The following is a 21044-nucleotide window of genomic DNA, read 5'->3' as shown; positions in this document are numbered from 1 at the left end:
GTAAAATAGAAAAAGTAACTTTTTTTTTGCTAAAATAGTTTTTTTTTTTTTTTTAACAAACCTAGCTGTGAATGCTTTGGGGAGAGAGAGAAATGAGTTGTTTATATTTTTCATGGTTTATATTATTTTAATAAATTGTACGTTAAAATAAAAACTGGGATGTTAAGTGGATTATGAAATTGTGGGGTAAAATGAACAAAGTAGCTTTTAGGGTGTAAAATAGCAAATATTTTAAGAAGCCGGATGTAAATGATCTTAAGCAAGCTCATATAGTTGCTATCATTAGACACGCACTTTGCCAGTCGCATAAGCTGGATGGTAGCAGTGGCATGCTTACATTACCGAGAATCAAGATTTTAGAGTACAGATATGTAAGGTGACATATATATAGTCATCTAAAGGAATCAATTCTACAAAATATAAGAAAAATAAAATTTGTGAAAATAATTTCAGTTAACTCTCACACAGAAATGTTGGAGTTGAAACCATATATATATATTGGTTTTGTTTTTAACAAGATATCTAGAGCTCTTCGAAATAAGGGACCCCAATAATAAGCCGTTCAGGTTACGTTGCTGATTTTTTTGAACTCTTGGAGCTAGTGAAACAAACATATATATATACTTTCTTATCGTTAATAAACAAGCACTATGATTGTCACATAACCTGGGGCAGTAGCATACTTAGGTGCTTATATTACCGAGAGTTAAGATTAATTGAAATGAGATCCTAGACAGATGTAGAAGAGCACATCCATGTTGCATTTGATGACTGAGCAAGGCTCTGACTTTCCCTTGAGCTTGGTTGTGGGCTTTTACCAAGTTGGTTTCTTAAGCCTTCAAACCTCCATTCATTATTACCATAAATACTTGGATCGATGTTCAATTCATCAACAACTGTCCCGCCTTCAAGCATGCTCACTACCGCAGTCATGGTAGGCCTAGGTGCTGGGGATGGATTAGTGCATAATAATGCTACTTTAATCATTCTAATTACCTCTTTCTTACTGAACTCAGAACCCAATTCAGGATCTACCAACTCCATCAAATTCCCTTTCTGTTGTAAAACAATAGCCTGTTGAAAAGGAAACTTCAATAAATAAATAAAAATACACTATTCGATTTTGCTTTTATCAATTTATGTTGTTCTCCAAGTAAGCAAACAATAGGATACCAAAAAAAAAAAAAAAAAAAAAACTAGGGACATCAGTCCCTAGTTTTTTTTTTAATTACTAATATAGTCTGTTGTGATTGGTGCATAGTAGAAGTGGTGTCAACGGTGAAAGTGATGTTACTCTAGTCACTAGAGTCCAGAGAGTAGAGAGCATGATAAGGAGACTACTCATACAATTCAATCACCAAACAGACTACTCAAGCTGTAATGAGAACTCTTTGTAATCACTTAAAACACCCAAGATTTACCAAGTAAACTCTCAATATGGAACTCAGTACACACCTATATAACACACACTCAATACAATTTAATCCAATTAAATTCACACAGTTTGAGGTATCGCATTTCCAGTGTGTTGAAAAATTATAATGAGACATTAACACATTTTAGCACATCACTTTAATAGCAATGAAGACTCGAGAAATTAGGTATGCAGGTTGAACGTTGAAGATGCAAGCAAATATACTGCTTCTCCAATTCTAGCCGCACATTACTGGGCTAGGCACTTCAAACTAAATTATATAACATTTGTTTTCCACCTTGACCTGGTCAAATGTGGTAGTTACAAAAGAAGCAACCTGGGTTCGTACTTCATAGTTTACTAGTAGCCACAAGTTTCAAAGAACATAAAAGGATATATTTTACCTTATCTAGAAGGCATACAAAGTTCTCGTTTGGTTGATATTTCATGTTGTTCTTCCCAGCTACAATTTCCAATGCAACAACTCCAAAACTGAAAACATCTGCTTTGTCGGTTAAATAACCTCGTAGTGCATATTCTGGTGCCATGTAGCCTCTTCAACACATGCATTAAGCCATTATATTTAGTTCACTACTATGATCTTATGCACTTCTAAATCCAACAAGGCAAACATCAGTCAATTTCCAAGCACCAAATTATTTAATCAAGTGTTATGCATGCAATAATGCAATTAATAAAGCCACCATAACCATAAGTTTAGTTTCATTTGACTAGATGTGAAAACAAAACACAAAAGTAAGAGTTAAAGAAAGGACAAGGTTCCAAACTGGTTTGGAGTTATCTTGCTCCAACCCTTAGGTGGCTATTCATAAGACTATTAATGTGTATTTTTAAACTAGTCACATGACTCATTAAAAAAGTCATATAATTAAAAGTACACATGAATGCTCTTCTAAACCGCCAAGTTATGATTTTCATTCTCTTTTTTTTTTTTAAATTGGTTTTTTTGGGGGGGGAGGGGGGGGGGGGTGAGGTGGTTGATACTGTGGTGTGAACACAAAATTATAGCTATTAGTGCTAATTGATTTTGTTGGACCTAATTGATGTTGATGTTGATTTTTATTTATATATATTTTATGTAATCTCATTATGGGTTTACTTTCTTTCCATGTAGGATATAAATTGGAGAGCCAATTATAAAGCCTAGGGATAATAGATTAATTAAATTCAGATTATTAATTTTTCTTCTAATATTCGTTTCTCATTCCATGCAAGCCAATGTGTTGATTCTTGAGTTCCTATCATTCATTCTCTTATGATTAGTAGCCTGTAAGTAATGATTCATTAGAGTATATATTTCTACCACCGCGCACCCTTGACGTGATGGTCACTCCACAAATATAAGCGTTTGTGGGGTATAGGGGGCAAGAGTTGGGGTTTAAGTCTCTAGGATGAAGCTTCACACATATACACTTAGATTAAGTTAGAGTAGAATTTCTATCTTGTATAAAAAAAAAAAAAAAATTTAAAAATCTATATTTCTATTCTCATTGCTGTGGTGTTGATTCCAAACAAGGGCAAAATTGAGGTACAATTTATTTTCTGTTGAATCTTAGGTTCTCAAAATAAACTCAACAAGATGTTTGCATTAACCAATGCAGTACAAACAATGTTATCCTCCACTAAGGACAATTAAATTCAACTATGTGGCCTCTTGGCCATGCAGTCATGTGGTTGAATTTGATTGAGGAACTTAAGATACAACACCTAAGGACTTGTACTTAAATTTTTCTTTAAAACAAAGCCTAAATGTTGATTGTTAGGTCATATTAATTTTGTTTTATTCTTCATTTTGTTTCCTAAACATAAAGTCCCATTTTAGAGTTTTATCCTGCATCATATCATGCATTCAATATTATTGCGACTTTGCATTGATTATTTCTGTAGTTATGCACATGAGCCATAAAAATGAACAAGGATCTTATTTCTTATATTCTTTTCAAGTGCATATAATAAATTGTTTGAATTTAGTGTGGAAAATTCCATGTATTGGACCTCTTGTACCATTACACATAGTAACCCATAATAAACTAATATCTTCAACACTTTCTCTCAAACTCAAGGTAAAGGTTTGACGATATCTTGAGTTTGAAACATAAACTTGGGAAGATCCCTTGAAGATGCATTGAATGATACATGAAAGTGTCCATGAATGGCTGCATTGGATGGATCGTGGATCCGACCCAATATGGAGTGAATATATGAGTGAGTTGGCGAATTTTGTGTATAAGTGAACCCAAAAGGAGATATGATCAAATTTGAGGGATGTAAGAGCCATATGGAAAAATATACCAAAATCAAAATGTATGCAAAAAACGACTTTGGATAGGCATGGTTGAAAAAACTAAAGTGAACCTTAGACAATTGGTCAAAGTCAAAGTTAATGATCAAGGCAAGGAAAGTCAATGGTCAATTGTAGTCAAAGGTTCGGTTTAGTAAGTGTTGAATCTGGGTCAAATCGGTTCGGGTCAACATTGGTTCAGATAGTATAATGGACACTAATGACGTAGTAACAATTGCTGATGCGGCAAAGACTGTTGTAGTGGAGTTGATGTGCAAGTGACATGGCAAAGATTGACAAGGCAAGAATGTGACTCTAATGTGGCAAATGTGACTTGTCATGATGGCATCATCAATTTTGAACCGATGTGTGCCACATGTAGAGGCGTGTGAGATGAAAACTAACTAGTGCATGGGCACGTGACTTTGACAATGGCTTGTAACAATTACAGTGAACCCTAAATAGGATTTATATAATATAGGGATTATAGGAGTCGGGATTAACTCTGTATGGGCTATACAATATATTGGCCTTTTGGCTTCTTGAGCCACTACACATAGTTAGCCATAATAAACTAATACCTTTAACAAATGCCTAACACACAAAATTTAGTTTCAAGGACTTTGGCGAATACTCTACTGACAGTATTTTCTCTACTTGTCTTAAGAGCAGAGATTTCATTGCTGTCATATTCTGATATTCTTTCAGAGGAGCAACACAAGACTAAAGACCTATCAGATCAACATCTCTTCACAATACCTCATAAACAAGGTCTGCAGATGTGATTAAATAGAAGACAATAGGGGAAAAAAGTCCCGAAGGAAGTAAGGAGGAGGCAAAAGAAAGGAAGGTAACTCACATTGTTCCAGCAATTCTGGTGCTTATGTGGGTGTTCTCCTCTTCGTTGAGCTTGGCCAAACCAAAGTCAGAGATCTTAGGGTTAAGGTCCCTATCAAGCAACACATTAGTAGTTTTGATGTCTCTATGAACAACTTTCAAAGTTGATTCCTCATGCAAGAAAGCCAGACCTCTTGCTATGCCAACACATATTTTCTGCCTTGCAGGCCAGTCCAATTTTAACCGACCATCTGCAGGGCCTGGGATTGATGTTCAGAACACAATCAATGAAATTAATCGTTAGTGTTTGTTCTCATTCTTCTGCTATCAATATAAAATGCATGGTAAGGTATAAAACATTAACTTACCAAACAAAGTATGTGCAACGCTATTGTTCTCCATGTACTCATATATCAACAATAAATGTTTTCCTTCAATACAGCATCCATACAATCTAACAAGATTTGGATGTTGTAAACCAGATATCATGCCTATTTCATTCACAAATTCGCGGCTTCCTTGCTTTGATTTTGGAGAAAGTTGCTTAACCGCAATTACAGTACCATCAAGTAGTATACCCTGCTTAACATTTTCAAGTTTGTATTTCATCATGAATCTCTTCAAACGACAAAGATCAATAAGGAGAATAAAAAGAAAAGGAAGGGGAAAAAAAATATTCATATACCTTAAAAACTGATCCAAAACCACCTTCCCCAATCTTGTTTGCAGCATTGAAGTTATTAGTGGCAGCTTTTATTTGTCTATATGTAAAAAAACCAGTTTGCAGATCTAATTCTTTTAACCCTGTCAGATGAATCAGGCTAGGATGTCAGACTACATCTTACAATATAACAAGACCAATTTTTAACCAAATATTTGCATGCCTCTTGACTAGTTAGAAGAATCTTAAAGAAGGACAAGAAAATTAAACGCCTTGAGATAGAAATATATTGTAGTAGATCACAGAAAATCTGTAAAGGGGGAAAATTTATGAACCAGTACTGAAAACCACAAGTTTTTTCAGATTGACTTTTGCTACTTTTTCAATCACAAGTAGTTTATTTTAGGGGGGCCGAGGGGTGGGGAGTGAGATATTTCGTTAGTTTATCATAGAATGAGATGTGCCTAAGACTTAACAAAAGTTCATTTTAAAACTAAAAGAACAATATTAAACCGACAAACCAAATTTCATGACTTTCAGAACACGTAGAAGATAAATTCATTCAAAATTGATAATTTTTTCTCTATCAGATACATGATTTATGCAAATCTTTAGACATTTGCTTAACTACAGTGAGCTTAAACCAACAATGCATTTTTTATTTTTTATGCCGATTTTAGAAAAAGTAGCAATGGTATTAGTTTTTTTTTTTTTTTGGCATGATTCCATTGGCTCATTGTCATCAAAGTTGGAACGAAATGGCTCCAATCATCATGCATTATCCCATGCAAAGTTCATATGCTCTGCAGTCCTAAAATCATGCAATTGCTTTTCAAGTCGTACTTTGGAACGCGTCAATGGGAAGATAAAACTATTTTTTTTTCTATACATCGTTCCAACTTCCTGCCATAGTTGGAGAAAACGATTATTGTCCTCTCTAATTTCAACATCACGATTTGTACAGATTACCATTTTCCCTTGATGACCTCCCTCCCAAACAGCCTTTCCACCAAAGAATGCCCAAAATCATAAAAATGAGTAGTAGCACCACAACCGCAGCTCCAATCAGTACCACAATAGATATCTTCTTCTTGCCATCATGAGGAGGAATGAAATCTATAGGCAAGACAAATAGCTAAGAATAGTGATTATAAGATTGCATTCTGAAATATATTAATTATTTAGCACCATACAGGAAATCCAAAGCATGATAGCAATAGATCTTCAAAGAAAAATTCACAGGGCAAGGTTATAAAATGAAAATGATAATAAAGTTTTGGTTGCCTTCCATCTAAATGCACTTTTAACATGGTTTTGAGTCTTTTTCTAAATGCAGACAAATATGGGGTTCTACGTCCACTAAATTGCTATGCTTCTATAGTTCATCAATCTAATAATCTAAGTGTGGACAGCAGCAAGATTCTCATTCTCTAAAACAGTTACCTGATTCCACAGAAATGGCTGATATGAGGGGACCATATGTTCCTCTTTTTGGGGCAGCTGTTGTCCCTTTCCCAGCCCAATAAAAGCGAATCATCAAAACATTATCTGTAACATTTGCTTTATGTTCCTTAACAACAGCCTTATCAACCCCTATTGCAGAACTATCAATATCAAAATCTTTCCACACCAGTTTTTCCTGCAGAAAATTAATTCAATTAACTCCTCTACTATAACATACAGAGAAAAATAAATTTGATAGAATACCTGGACATAAATATCAAATATCCGCCTTCCAAGACTGTAAAAAGATCTATTGTCTCTGATTACTATCTCCGCAAAGTGAAGTTTCACTTTATAGGTTCCCTTTGCTAAGCAGCGGGCATAATATGTGAATGAAAGAGGAGATAGGCGTGCACTTGTGTATAGTTCGGACTCATTCATTGTGAGTATGGATACATTATTTGCAATGTAGTCGTATAGGGTAGTGTCTAAATCCCAAAAATGTCCAGTGCCACTGAATCCCCAATTCTCATTCTCATGAAAATATCTCGCTGAACCACCTAGGTCTTTATCAGCTTCATACGTTATGTTTCCAATGGTGATAGCATTCCCACCGCAATTTATATGCATTGAATACCGATCTACAGAAAGAAGCACCATATTATTGACAACAAAATACATAACAGAACAACAATGAAATTTCCATTGTATTGTTAATAATATATGTAGTTGTCTTCTACAAGATGGAATATTTATGTTGTGATTGGAGCTGAGCTAGCAAAGTTCATTCAGATGAACAAAGAAATAGAATATCCATACAAGATAACAATATTTGACATGATTCAGCCAACTCAAACCCTACATCCATAGGCAATGCCAACAAAATTCAATATCAACGATATAGATTACAAACATTCTCAATCAAACTTCAAAAGCTAAACACAAACTCGTGCTCACACAAAAAACCCTCACAAATCCAAAAAAAAAAAAAAAACCTTAAGTCATAAACATGGGTAACTTCCAACCAAAAAATATCTACCAAAATACCATTCAAAGAAACCCAACTAATGTTCTTCCTTACACAAACTAGTAAAAACTTTTTCCCTCCACTCCGGGGAAACCAAATCCAAAAAGGAATTTGAGACCATTTCTAACAATTTAATTAAACACTTCTTAATTACAAAAGAGAAGGGCCCAGCTAGATAACAGAAGCATATACCTCAGAATTTGATTTGAATAAATATATAATTACCTTTTGAACATGGAACATTCTTCAGGCACTCGCCAAGTATTCTTAATCATTGAAGTATATAACAAGTGTCAGTTATCCAAAATAAAAATGAAAAACGAATTTTTTATATTTTATTTTCTATATATATATAAAATAAATAAATAAATAAAAAGAGCATTGGTTCTTTGTAAAATTTTACTAGTTTGAAGCTTACAAGTTGTCCCTTCCAGAAGAGCTTTTGAACAAATTTTTGCTGCAACGGAAAAAGTTAGTTTCAGAAAACTGGAAAGGTTATGAAGAGAGTAAAGTGTGTAAAGTTCCAGTAGGCAGAGAGTTTTACAATGAGTCTCCACAAGCTGGATCATAGCTTTCTGAAAAACTATTGTAAGAAAGATCTAATTGCCTGCACAAAAAGAAAAATTATTATCTTATAACTACCCAACTGGTCTGTCAGTGCTAATCCAACATAAATTCAGGCTCATTCCATCAAGCTTCTCTAGTCAGCTCAAATTTTAGCGTTAGTAAACTCTTCCCAGGGATCAGACAACCAACTAAACAATGGAGCAAGATGCAAATCAAAGCTGCCAGAAAAATTTGTTATTTCTTCCCTAACACGTGCTTGTTTGAGATCAGCTACTGAATCCAGAAAGAGAGACATCTGAATTTGACCAAATTGAGATCCAGTCCTAGCTATTGCACTGTGCAATTTCCTTTTCAAGAATTCAGATTGAAAGTTAAAATTTTCATTTTTATTCTCTACCCTTGGATCAAAAAAAAAATACTAGCAATTACTAATACAAGTATACAACTAACAACTGCAATTTTCTGGACTAGCCAAGCATGGAACCTCTTCTGCTATATTTGTATTTTACTCAATCCTATATGTTGATTTGAAGGTCTCAAACTACACCAATCAAATGGCTGACTTAAAGTTATAAATTTTTTCCCGTATAGTGTTTAACTTGTATAATGTGATGGGATCTTCTATAATAGAATGGTATAATGCAGCAGTAGACATGATTATGAAAGATAAGGTACTTTCTATAAATAACAAAGAATGCTGGTGATAGGGGGCACCTTTAGCTTACAATCTAAAAAAAGTCAACAATTTTAAATCTCATCATATATTTCTTATTATTATACAGTATTGAAGCATCAATTAATCTCTTGTTGTTGTTGTTGTTGTTGTTGTTGTTGTTGTTATAGTTGGATGAAATGAATAGGTAAAAATGTAAATCCATATCAGATGTGAAGAAAATTAATTACCTTTATTTTATTAGTGAGGTGCTCCGTTAAGTGGGTTTGGGGAATCGCTTAAAAAAAAACTATAAATGTGTTTCTCCAAATTCATAAATCCATGCAAAATTGAACTAGAATTCAGGATGAGAATCAGTACAATCGATTGCCGCTGTCCTTGATCCATTCTGGAATAGGCCCATTGAGCAAGTTGCTTGTCAAATACCTATTTAGTTTTTATATTAATAATAATAATAATAATAATTAAAAAAAAAAAGACAATATCACCGGTTAAAAACTTAATAGCATGACTATACTAAAGGGCAATGCTCTATTCTATATTGTAAGTTGTAATGACACAGTTATTTTATTTTATTTTTGACAAAATGTAAGACAGTTATATATATAAGGTCCTTTTAGGATTATTCTAAAAGACAGAGCAGATGGACAGGGTTCTTGTTTAGGTGTATACAGAGTGAAGTTCCTTGCAGATTCACCAATGGATGTAAGCCAAAAGCCAAACCTAGTTACATATCATTATGTACTTTAGCTGCATAATTGAAATAGCTAGGTTAAAAATTTGGTTGTGAAGCTTACATGAATTGCAGCTTTTCTAGACCACTTAAATCTGGAACACTTCCTTCCAATCTGTTGAAGCTGAGATCTCTGCAAGAAAAGAAGGTTTATAATTCTAATTTTGTATGTGGAACAAAATGTCAAGCATAAAAAAGGATGTATGTCAAAATTAAAAACCTAATATATTTTAACAACTAATTCATAGAGAGAACTCCTAAAAAGCTCATTTAATCATTGAGTTTCTAATCTAATTTTAAAAAGTAATGCCATTTTTTTTTTTTTTTAATATGATTACGTACTCTAAGTTCTAGAAAATTAGTACCTATTTTTTAAAGTTGAAATCCATAACTTCTGTATAAGAACATCTAGTTATATTTCAAAAAGATTTGAATTTTATATGTATGTATCTATAATAAATAGAGGGAAAAAGAGAACTACAAAATTTGAATCTCTTTCATGTCTGAAATGTATGAAGGAATTGATCCAGTGATGTTACAACTCTTCAGCATCCTGAAAAGTAAATAAACCGTAAGCAAACAAGACTGCTATAAATTTTGTATTATTCCAAATTCATTGCATTTTACAACAAAAGACTGACTTACAATCTGTTCATGCCTTTCATGCTACTTAAGTTTGAAAATTTTGATCCCTCTCCAACTAAGTCACTGATCCTTCTACATAGAGTTGCATCATCAATAAGCGTTAGTTTGTCATATTAAAAATCACATGAACCTATCATAGGGATTATGCAACTCAAGAACTGTTATCTTGGAGGGCTGACTCACAGCTCGGTTAAATTACTCAAGATAGAAATGCTAGAAGGAATGGGCCCCTCAAAACCACTAGCTTGGATCTCTCTGTTAACAACTCAATTCAATTGGATTTGGATCACACCTGAAACCTTATTTAAAGATTTATATTTAAAAAATCAAGGAAAAAGGCACACACAATTTCTGAAGCAATTTCCAACTTCGAAAAAAGTCGGGCATTCTTCCAGTGAAGTTGTTGCTACTAATTCTACTGCAAATGTCCCAAAACAGAAACAAGATTAAGAAAAATACAAGCCTGAAGATTATTTTTTAAGGAAAAATCTAAAAATACTATCACTTTATCAGGTACGGACAAAGGTTACAACCGCTTACAGTAATTTTAATTTGGTTAGATTAGTAAGAGCAACTGGTAACTCTCCTGTGAGATTGTTAGCATTGAGAACGCTGTTGTCACAAAAAAGAAAGTTCAGACCATTTCATGTGTTAATGGATTAAGAAAATCAATGTGAAATTTGAAATGACTAATCAGTCAAAATTTTAAATTAAAAAAAAGACGACAAAGAAGCACTCACAGACTCTCCAAGTTAACCAAATTTCCAAGCTCATGGGGAACAGTCCCAGAAAAAAGATTGCTCTCTATGGTCCTGAATATATAATGTTCTTAAATATTAAAGCCGGCTAGAACAAATAAAAGTATGACGTAATTTAATGGTCTACATGATTGGTGACATAGAAAGATACAGTAAGAGCATACAGATTTCTAAGTGTGGTAATATTTCCCAGGAAACTTGGAATTGGTCCTGATAAGTTGTTCACAGAGAGGGACCTGTAGCAAATCCATTTACTTAAATAAGAATGAGCCTTTAATGGCTAGTCTTGGACATGAACTGAGGAATCACTTACAAAAATTCCAACTTTGTAGAAGCCCATTCGTGGGGTATGTTACCACTAAGGAAGTTACGATTGAGATCACTATAATCAAGAGGAAATTGTGCAATTATGTGATTAAATCAATTATGGGAGTGCTAATTAGTAAAACAAATAATGGGTACTCTTTCTTACAGGTACGTCAGGTAGGATAGATTCACCAGAGATCGTGGAAGCACACCGCCAAGATCCTGCCCTTTAAGAATCCTGTGCGACAAGGATATTTTGAATTGTTTAGTTAAAACCCAATAATCACACAACCCTATTTGATTTTAAGATTTAAAAAATTAATTTAATTAAATTCTAAAAAATTATAAATTCAGAATTTTATTTTTAATTATCTGACGTGGTTTTTTTTAAAAATTAAAATGTTTTTTTTTTTGAGAAAGATTTTAAATTAAAATGTTGATGTGTCAAAAAATGCAAACTAAAATATTTTGGTACTTTGGTCCTTTTTACTTTAAGGGTATTTTGGTAATTTTGATAATTGGGTAATTGGGTGGATTGAGGTTTATCCATTATAATTGGGTTGGATTAAGTTTGAGTTAAAAGCAATTAATTAAATAGATTTTAATGGGTGAATGAGATTTATATATCCAACCTAATTACGTTTACCTCAAATCCATCCAAACCCACCGATTTGACACTCCTAACCTAAACTTATTAACTCACCCATGACCTACTTAATTTAGGTAAGTCTTGACTCAACCTAATTAAATATTTGGGTTAAATAGACAAGACCCAAATGGATAATTCAAATATTCAATTAAATAAGTCTTATAGTAGGTAAGCCAATTGGGTACTCAAGTATCCATCTAAAATTTAAAGTTTAATATATATATATATATATATATATATATATATATATAAAAGGAAGAACCTATGGTAAACCCTAATAAGCTAAACCAGCTGCCACTTCTTCCATCTAATGAGGTGAACATTTTCATACTATGCAGTTTGTTCTTTTGGTTGATTAGCAAAATAAAAGTTTAACTTTTACTTACAATGCAACGACGTGGCATACACCATCAGGGTAGGAGCAATTGCAAAAGAGAGAATTGTCGTATAGTGGCCTCGAATCCAATTTTGGCGTTAACCAACTTGACTCATTTATGCATGGGTCCACATTGGTATTCCAGTCTTTCTTTCCCAATTGTTCAGCTATATCAAGAAGGGCTTTCACTGCATCATAAATCAAACTTAATCAATTTCCTTTTAACCTTTTACCTTTTTTGTTGGCTGTAGATTTAATATAGTCAGCATTCAAATTCCTTAACCAAGTAAAAAATTCAAATAATGTAATATTATGATCATAAAAATCTTAATTAAAGTTTAATTTAAAAATGTTATATCTACAACATTTTTCCAATAAATCTTAAGTGCTAGGTTACTATTAGCTGTTATGGGTAAACAAAAAAATAATTTAAGCTGTAGATTCAAATAAGAACTATAAAAACTTATCACTGTTGGGAAATTTAAACCCCGGTTGATAGAATTAACAAATTTTAAACCCAAGTTGTTAATTAGATTTATTATGAACAAAACTTGTTAAAACAAACAAACATCAATATCATGTCAAAATCATGCAGCGGAAAAATAAATAAGACAAGATATGATGACCCAGGAAAACCAATGAAACCAACCAGTTTCATAGTAAAAAAATTAGGGGAGAAACCTTCCCGAAAAGCAATCCACTATAGTAAAGAGAAATTTCAGATCTAGTACAAAACCTTTGTCCTTAGACTCTACAATCCCCGTAGATGAACTTACAATAAAAACTTTCTACCACTTCAGAACCTCTAAACTCTTCAATATATGAACGCCACCCTTTGATGCATGAATCCCAATACGTGACTAACCAATTGCGCGGGTCCCAGTACGAAACTTCCATCACCAAGAAAAAGATGTTGGTTACAAAATTCTTCACTTCATCAACAATGAAGATCAAGAAGCACTTGCTTACAAAACCCTAAGGCGCAAAAGATGCAGTAGCTTCTTTTAGAGAGAATAAGGCATCGGTCACCTTTTGCATTCGTTCTCCTTGTATTCTCATTGTGACGGCCTCTAAAATAAGCCTTATATAGGTCTAGAGTTGTGAAAAAAGAAACCCTACACAAATACAAAAAGCCTGGCCCAAAAATCAGATCTGAAAATTTTGATTTCCATAACCTCAATAGATAGCAGGTGTCGGTAGGTGTCGAGCTTTAAATCTCGACAGATACAGCTATCAAGAAGCTATCGAGAAGCTGTCGAGGAGACAGAAGCTTTCTCGATCGATCCACCAGCTATCGAGAGGTGTTGAGCTATCTGTCCGCAGGTGTCGAGAAGCTATCGAGCTATCTGTCCGCAAGTATCGAGCTATCTGTCCAGCTTTAATAAACAGCTTTTCTTCACTTGTTTCTTGGTCCAATCTTCATGACTTTAATACTAGACTTGAACAACATGTTTCTTGAGGTATTAAATACATCATAGATCTACCCAATTACAAGTAAAGTGTGTTTTGTCAAAAGATTAGCCAATTACATAAAATATGTCCTTAACAATCACCGTAAAACTTGAACCTTGAGATGCGCATTAAAAATTTTAAGAAAGGGAAAAAAATCTAATTGTAATGCCTCATTAATGAATAAGAAATGAGCTGCCTCAAGCAAATTAAAAGAATTAAGATCAAAATCTTCAAAATTTTCTCAAGGTCTTTTCTTCTCCCACATTTTATTTTGAGCTATGAGAAATTGAATAAGCAATTGGGCTCTTTCATTGGGCCAATTGACTATGGGTACCCTATCTATCTATGTAAAGTACTAAAATGGTTGGGCTAATGAGGTGGCACTGAGTTTGTTAATGCCTTCATTTCAACATAATAGGTTGAGAGGCTTGAATCTCATCTGATTCGTTTTGGTGTTTCTAATTTAGCTGTTTAGGGAAGCAGGATTAAAACATAATATTGAGGACAAAATTAATTCTAAATTTTATTATTAGTATGAGAAAAAAATGACTTAATTTATTAAATGGAAAAAATATTAAAATAGTAAATATAAGATAAATGTAACCTATAATTGGTTTTCCCATGCTTGGTTTCAATTGATTTTTCATGCCTAGTTTAGAGTTAGTATATGCTTAAGCTACTCATTCATAATTTAAGCTCACTATAAATAGATATTTCGAACAAGTAAAATAAATAAATAATCAATATATAGTCATTCTCTTATGAAGTTCAAACTTCAAAGCTTTATATAAATATAAAATATTCACACAAATTACCTGAATACTTAAAAAGTAAAATTAAAAATAAATTAACATAGAAGTATATATCTACAATATGATCATATATTTGAAAATTTTAAAATATTCTATGTACGCCTTGACTTTCTAAAGATGATGCATGAGTTTTTATTTTTTATTTTTTATTTTTTTGATTAGCTTAAAAGTACCAATATTTATTCTTTCTATCTTAGATTTCATTTTGAAGTATCAAAATATGGGTTGATTGAAAAGACTTTAAAAAATATATAACATTGTTAAAGAATTATAAAATTCAACACATTAGTTAGAAAGTATTGTGATAATATGTTATGATTTCAAGGTTACATATAAGAATATTTTCCTTGATTACAATAGGAGAGTTACAAGTTATTTTTATAAAAAGAAGTTTCATTTTTGGAATATAATTTTCTTGACGCGATGGTCACTCCACAATTACAAGTACTTGTGGGGTGTGAGGAGAAATGGCTAGGGTTCGAATATCTAGAAGAGAGCTCCACATATATATACACTTAGATTAGATTAGAGTAAGTCGTGATGTTGATCTAGGTTTTCGGTCACTATGGTTGATTGAGTTTGGTTTGGGTTTTTAATTGGGTTGATCATGGTGATTTTCGGTTGGGTGCCAATAGTGTTGTTGTCAGCTATGGGTGATCTACTAGTGGGCATTTGGTTGGGTTAATCACAATAAGCTTTTGATTGGGTGTTGGTGGATCATGGTGGTTTTGGGTTTCAATAGTGTATAGGTGATGTGAATTAGTGGGTGATCATGGTGGTTTCAATGGTTGCTAGAGGTTGTGGATGATTTTGGTGGTATCATGGGTTATAGGAAAATGAATTTTTATTGGGTTGTATACTTGTATGTTAAAAGAAGATGAGATGTAAAGTGTATTGTTAAGTAATGTGTTAAAATAAATAAAGTAGCATTTTGAGGTACTAATTAAATGTCTGTTTAGGAATGGTTTATTTTGCTAAAATTGAAAACTTTTTACTAAAAATATGTAGAAAAAAAAGTGAAAAAAGAAGAAGATAATAGTTGACTTTTGGAGCAATTGGACCCACTTAATAGTGCAATAGAACCCACTTTAAGAGAAAAATAAGCTTAAAAAAAAAAAAAAAAAAAAACTAACTTTTTCTCGAATCCTAAATACAACCTAAATACTAAATTTTTTAACATCCCAAATGTGAATACTCTTATCCCCAAAAGATTTGAAAAACATGCAAAAGTAAAATCACACATGCAGCACGTATGAAGACAAATCAATTACCGTCCATACCAAAGTTGGTGATGAAGGAAAGATTTGAATCTTGTTCCCATTCTATAGTTATTTTTTTTTTTTTTTTTTTTTTTTTTTTTTAACACGTTCTATGCATGGTTTTCAGACCCGGACCGTTCATTGAATCGTAAAAGGGAGAGGTTCAAGGTTTTTGAGGTTGAACCGAGGTCAAACCGGGGTCTAACCGTGATGACATCATAATTAATTTAATAATTATTTTAAATATATATAAAACATTAAATTAATAAAAAAATAGAAAAATTAACTAAAATAGTCCAAAACAAATATATATAGTATTTTTTATAACATAACTTTCATAATACAAATAAAAAATATTAAATTCTAAAAATATATAAATAGCTATTGAGTTTCTAAATTATTTTTAAGTCATGACAAAGCATACTTTTTTTGACTGAAGAAGGTAGATGACAAAACATACTTTAGTACCCAATAATTTTTATTTTATGAAACCCAATAAAATAGTTAAGAGACAAATTAGTTTATTTACTCCTAACCAAGCCCATTTGAATAGTTACTGTTCACCATTTATCATGAATTTAAAAAAAAAAAATCAAAAACTAGATCTGACTCCGTGCATTTATTGTTAAAGTTAAATAAATAACAAAACCCAATGAGAAGTGCTTGACAGCAAGCAAGCATTATATTGTGACAGCAAGTAACTGAAGTAAGCACACACCAGCGATGCCAGCAAAGAAGTTTCGGGAAGTAGTGAAGAAGGTTATAATATTTTTAGCAATATTTTTACAATAAAATTTATATAAAAAATTGTTATTAGTTCTAATTTAAATCCACAATTAAAATTATTTTTTTATCCACCAATATTAATTAATAACAATCTATTACTTAAGATTTATTGTGAAAATATTATAATACTATCATTTAATTGTGATTTTTTATTCATTTTACTTTCTTTCCGTCCATATGTTTTTTTTTTTTTTTTTTACTCCACACACGTATCCCCATCCCCAATGACCCACTCCTCTCAAGTCTCATCAAGTTTTTATTTTTCTAGACTCTTCCTCCAGAGTCCACAGCGTCCTCTCTGCTTTTATTTTTCTTTCTTCATCTTTTACTCTCTTTGTCTCATTCTCTTTCTCTTATACTCTCACCCTGTCACACACACATTACCGGCGGAGAACAAAGCCGGAATTTAAAGCTTGATTCGCCCAAGAGAAGAGTTTTTAAGAGAGGGAGCTGCGTGATGTACTCTGAAGAGAGAAGAAGAAGAAACATAAAGATAAGCTGTGTTTCTCTGGAGATGGCAGTGGCAGTGTTTATGAAGACATGATGTACTTCCAGCAGTTGTGTTTTTTTTTTTTTTTTCCTTAAGGTGCAGATTCAAAGGGAACTTCTATAGTTAAGCTAGTGAAAAGAGAGTGAGATTGAGAATTAAAATTTTTAATTTTCAATCTTAACCTTAGGTGAGAAAAGTTGAAAAATTAAAAATTAAAATTAAACTCCGATACTCTCAATCATTGAAAAATTATTGCATCTTCTGAGTCCCAATCTCGGAAGGAAACTTGTGGCTGTGGATGATATATCATGTTTGAAAAAGGCAAAGGTCCATATATATCTTCTTCTTTTTTTCAATATAACTGTCTTTTCTCAAAAAAAAAAAACTGTCTTTCTCATATCCATGACCAATTCCCTGGCCAACCAAATTTCGGTGGGTTTGTAAGGTTTATAATATATATATATATATATATATATGTTTTAGATTAAAATTGTGCGCTGTTTAACTTTCCTCAAAAATAAAAAACAAAATTATTAGAGGTTTTCTAAGCTTCCTTATAGAACCCTTTTCTTTTCATTTTTTTTTTTTTAAAGAAACAAACACACACTGACACACATACATCTATATAGAACTTTAACTAGTAAATTAAGTAATTAAATAACAATAATCAATCAGAGCAATATATTGGATATCAACTATACTGTTTTCGCCCACTCCTAATGTTGAAGATTTCTGTTGAACACAGCTGAATGTATAGATGTCCAGTTTGAAAGAACAGATTTGAGTGTATGAAGTAAAAATTTACAGAAATATTATATAGATAGAAAACAAAGCAAAGAATGTCCTGACCTTCATCACTATGAGTTGTCCCTGTTCCAGGTTGTGTTGCTATGCACATAAGTAACAAGAACACTATAAAGCTAAAGTAAGGAAGAACAAGCCTTGCCATTATTGTTTGCTCTGCCGACTAGCTAGCTATTCCACGAGCTCTGCTTGCAAATTAAGTGCAGAAAGTCAGATATACCATATATGTAGATATTCTTGTTAAATGTTAACGGCCACTATAATTTAAAGAGTAGGGCCCTTAACATTCAATAATTTTTGTTTTTGCTTTTGAATCTTCAAAAGTTTGGACTACGTCCCATACCTAAGATAAATGAGATTTCTCCATATTACAAAACTAACAAAAAGCTAACTTTAATAAAAAAAGCCTTTTCACGAAATTTATTGTTGGCTTTTTAATGTCCCATCCATTTGTCAGACCTTTTTTTTTTAGGTTTGTCATGTGCTTTTTCGTTTAACATTTAACTTGTTTGTTAATGCGTTTCTTAAAAAAAATAAATAAATAAAAATGTTTGTTTATATAATACTGATTTTTTAAATATTATTTTTTTAATTTCAAGTATACTTTAACTAAATTTTAAATAAATAAATAAATAAGCGAAATAAATTTATTTCAAACTGATGGATCGTAAAAGTCTTTAAATTACGATTATGTGGGTTTATTTTTTATTTTTCTAGTTTTTTTCAATTTTTACAATAAGTAGTTGAGTGGATCTGGATTTGATGCAATAGCCTTATTCAATAGTGAACTAATGGCTGAAATTAAAAAGTTGAAAAATCATTTTAATATCAGCCCTTGAATTAGAATTTTTTAATAACTGCACGAGGTCTAAATCTATAAATTATAATCGAGTTAGTAGGGGTGGCTTCACGTTTAAGTTACGGTGGTAATAGGAGAGGACTATATATATATATATATATATATATATATATACTTACAATAAAAGTTATATACCAAACTAATTTATTTTGATCACCTTAATAAAAATGTTAAACACCTTGGCTTGAGAATTACAAAAATTTAAGTTTTACAAAAATAAAAGTAATGCTACATTCAGAATACTTTCACAATAATTTCACAACAAATCATATGTGATAAGCTATTACTGATTCTAATTTGGGACTAATATTGACATCATCTCTTTATCAATCAATAATAGTTTGTTACATAAGATTTGTTATAAAAATGTTGTAGACATAACATTATTTCAAAAATAATTCTGACCCTCCAAATATAATCCTTAACCCCTTAAAAAAAATGTTTAAATAACAACAATAAAAATTAGCCTAAATAACAATAAAAATAATCCAATCAAAAACAAGACTAGACTAAACAATAACAACTGAACAAATTATTCAACAAAAAACCTATTCAAAAAAGAAAAATTCCTAATCATTCAAATTTGTAACCCATTTAACCCATTACATAAAAATAATCTCTAAGGTTTTTATTTATTTATTTATTTTTTATAAATAATATCAAGAGAAATATTGTAGTCATAAATTCTCTATAGTGATACTAGCAGTCTTTCTCTCTTTAACTTTCTATTCTTAGTTTTAACTTTATCTCTTATTATTTTTTTTTTTTTTTTTTCTTTTTGTCTTTGCTAGTAGAAAGAAATTATAATACTTCATCCATTAGCTTTTTTATTTATTTTATTTTATTTTTATTATGTTGATATATTCAAATTATTTATTTATTAAATAATAAATATTGAAAGAGAAAATTCTATGGCGGCCTCAATGAGTTGGCTTGAATTATATTGCAATGGCGGCTACATGGCAAGCTAGACTTCTCATACGAATTATGACTAGTCAAATATTGTATCACTTTTGTAATACTATTTTAACTCTGCTTTAGGGTGAGTTTGGTTTAGTTTTTTAAAGTTAGGTTTTTTGAAAAAGTTGAGTTTTCAAAAAGTGTATAATAAAAAAGTGTTTTTTCAAAAAACTGAATGTTTGATAAAAGCTATTAAAAAATGTTTTTTGAAAAAGCTGAGTGTTTATTTATGTTGATATATTCAAATTATTTATTTATTAAATAATAAATATTGAAAGAGAAAATTCTATGGCCGCCTCAATGAGTTGGCTTGAATTATATTGTAATGGCGGCTACATGGCAAACCAGACTTCTCATAAGAATTATGACTAGTCAAATATTGTATCACTTTTGTAATACTATTCTAACTCTGCTTTAGGGTGAGTTTGGTTTAGTTTTTTAAAGTTAGGCTTTTTTAAAAAGTTAAGTTTTTAAAAAGTGCATAATGAAAAAGTGTTTTTTCAAAAAGCTAAATATTTGATAAAAACTGTTAAAAAGTGCTTTTTGAAAAAGCTGAGTGTTTAGATAGAACTTATAAAAGTTGTGGTTTGAGTTATAAATTACCAAAAAGGACAATGTATATATAAGAGCATCTCCAGCAAGTTAGACAAATTTTTATACTGTTTGGACAATCAACAGTTAGATTTACCTTTTACTTACCCACTTTTTTAATCTTTAATTTTTAATCAAATTTATTCTTTTTTAATCTTTAATTGTTCTTTTTCTATTCATTCTCAACAATTATATTTTTCAACTAAAAATGTTACATTCACAATATTTTTTGCAATACTTTTACAAGAATCATAACAAAACATTATATGGAAAGTTGTTACTAGTTCTAATTTGAACCCACCACTGAAATTATATTTTTACCCACCAATATTAGCTAATTACTTAAAATTTATTATGAAAATATTGTGGTAATATTTTTAAATTGTTATTTCTTATTCTTTGCCTTTTCTTTCATCCATACGTTTCTTTTTTTTTTTCCTCTTGCATTTTGTCCACCACACAAGTATACCCACATTAGTACATCCTCTCCTTTTTTTTTTCTTTACTTCCACTTGATTCCAGAAGCTCCCTCACTCTTTCTTTCTCTAGCTCTCTCATTTTCTACTCTTTTTTCTTTTTCTTTTTCTACTTGATTCTGTAAATTCTCTAGCATTCTCTGTGATACGTCTCACATAATCTT

At 31.5% G+C, this 21044-nt stretch overlaps 1 protein-coding gene across 3 annotated transcripts; it reads right to left on the bottom strand.

The window, feature by feature from the left end:
- Nucleotides 1-408: 408 nt before the first annotated feature.
- On the bottom strand, nucleotides 409-18235 carry LOC115992463 (probable leucine-rich repeat receptor-like serine/threonine-protein kinase At3g14840). 3 transcript variants are annotated; one of them, XM_031116664.1, is made up of 24 exons: nucleotides 18040-18228; nucleotides 12402-12579; nucleotides 11533-11604; nucleotides 11374-11442; nucleotides 11225-11296; nucleotides 11043-11114; nucleotides 10843-10914; nucleotides 10649-10720; nucleotides 10486-10557; nucleotides 10303-10374; nucleotides 10139-10210; nucleotides 9722-9790; nucleotides 9285-9350; nucleotides 8229-8291; nucleotides 8103-8141; nucleotides 7910-7950; nucleotides 6922-7298; nucleotides 6658-6853; nucleotides 6184-6330; nucleotides 5239-5357; nucleotides 4922-5132; nucleotides 4576-4813; nucleotides 1819-1969; nucleotides 474-1074 (listed from the first exon to the last, which is right to left on the bottom strand). In XM_031116664.1, exons 1-24 carry the CDS (start codon nucleotides 18137-18139, stop codon nucleotides 730-732), a joined length of 2985 nt encoding a protein of 994 aa, XP_030972524.1. In that variant the 5' UTR covers nucleotides 18140-18228; the 3' UTR covers nucleotides 474-729. The 3 variants fall into 3 exon arrangements, with proteins under 3 accessions (XP_030972526.1, XP_030972524.1, XP_030972525.1); XM_031116666.1 differs by lacking the exon at nucleotides 1819-1969 and having other exon boundaries at nucleotides 409-1074; nucleotides 18040-18235; XM_031116665.1 differs by lacking the exon at nucleotides 6184-6330.
- Between the last annotated feature and the right edge of the window lie 2809 nt (nucleotides 18236-21044).

The sequence above is a fragment of the Quercus lobata genome, chromosome 5, assembly GCF_001633185.2.
Source record: "Quercus lobata isolate SW786 chromosome 5, ValleyOak3.0 Primary Assembly, whole genome shotgun sequence".
In the NCBI taxonomy this organism is placed as follows: Eukaryota; Viridiplantae; Streptophyta; class Magnoliopsida; order Fagales; family Fagaceae; genus Quercus; species Quercus lobata.
This window is presented reverse-complemented; position numbering and strand designations above follow the sequence as displayed.

Excerpts from the sequence above, each read along its gene's own strand:
- LOC115992463 (XM_031116664.1), bottom strand. The coding sequence starts at position 18,139 with ATGGCAAGGCTTGTTCTTCCTTACTTTAGCTTTATAGTGTTCTTGTTA. Across the intron at positions 8,292-9,284 it reads AAGGACAGCGGCAATCGATT|GCAATTAGATCTTTCTTACA; the intron begins GTACTGATTCTC and ends CTTTTTGTGCAG. Across the intron at positions 8,142-8,228 it reads CCAGCTTGTGGAGACTCATT|CAAAAATTTGTTCAAAAGCT; the intron begins GTAAAACTCTCT and ends TTTCCGTTGCAG.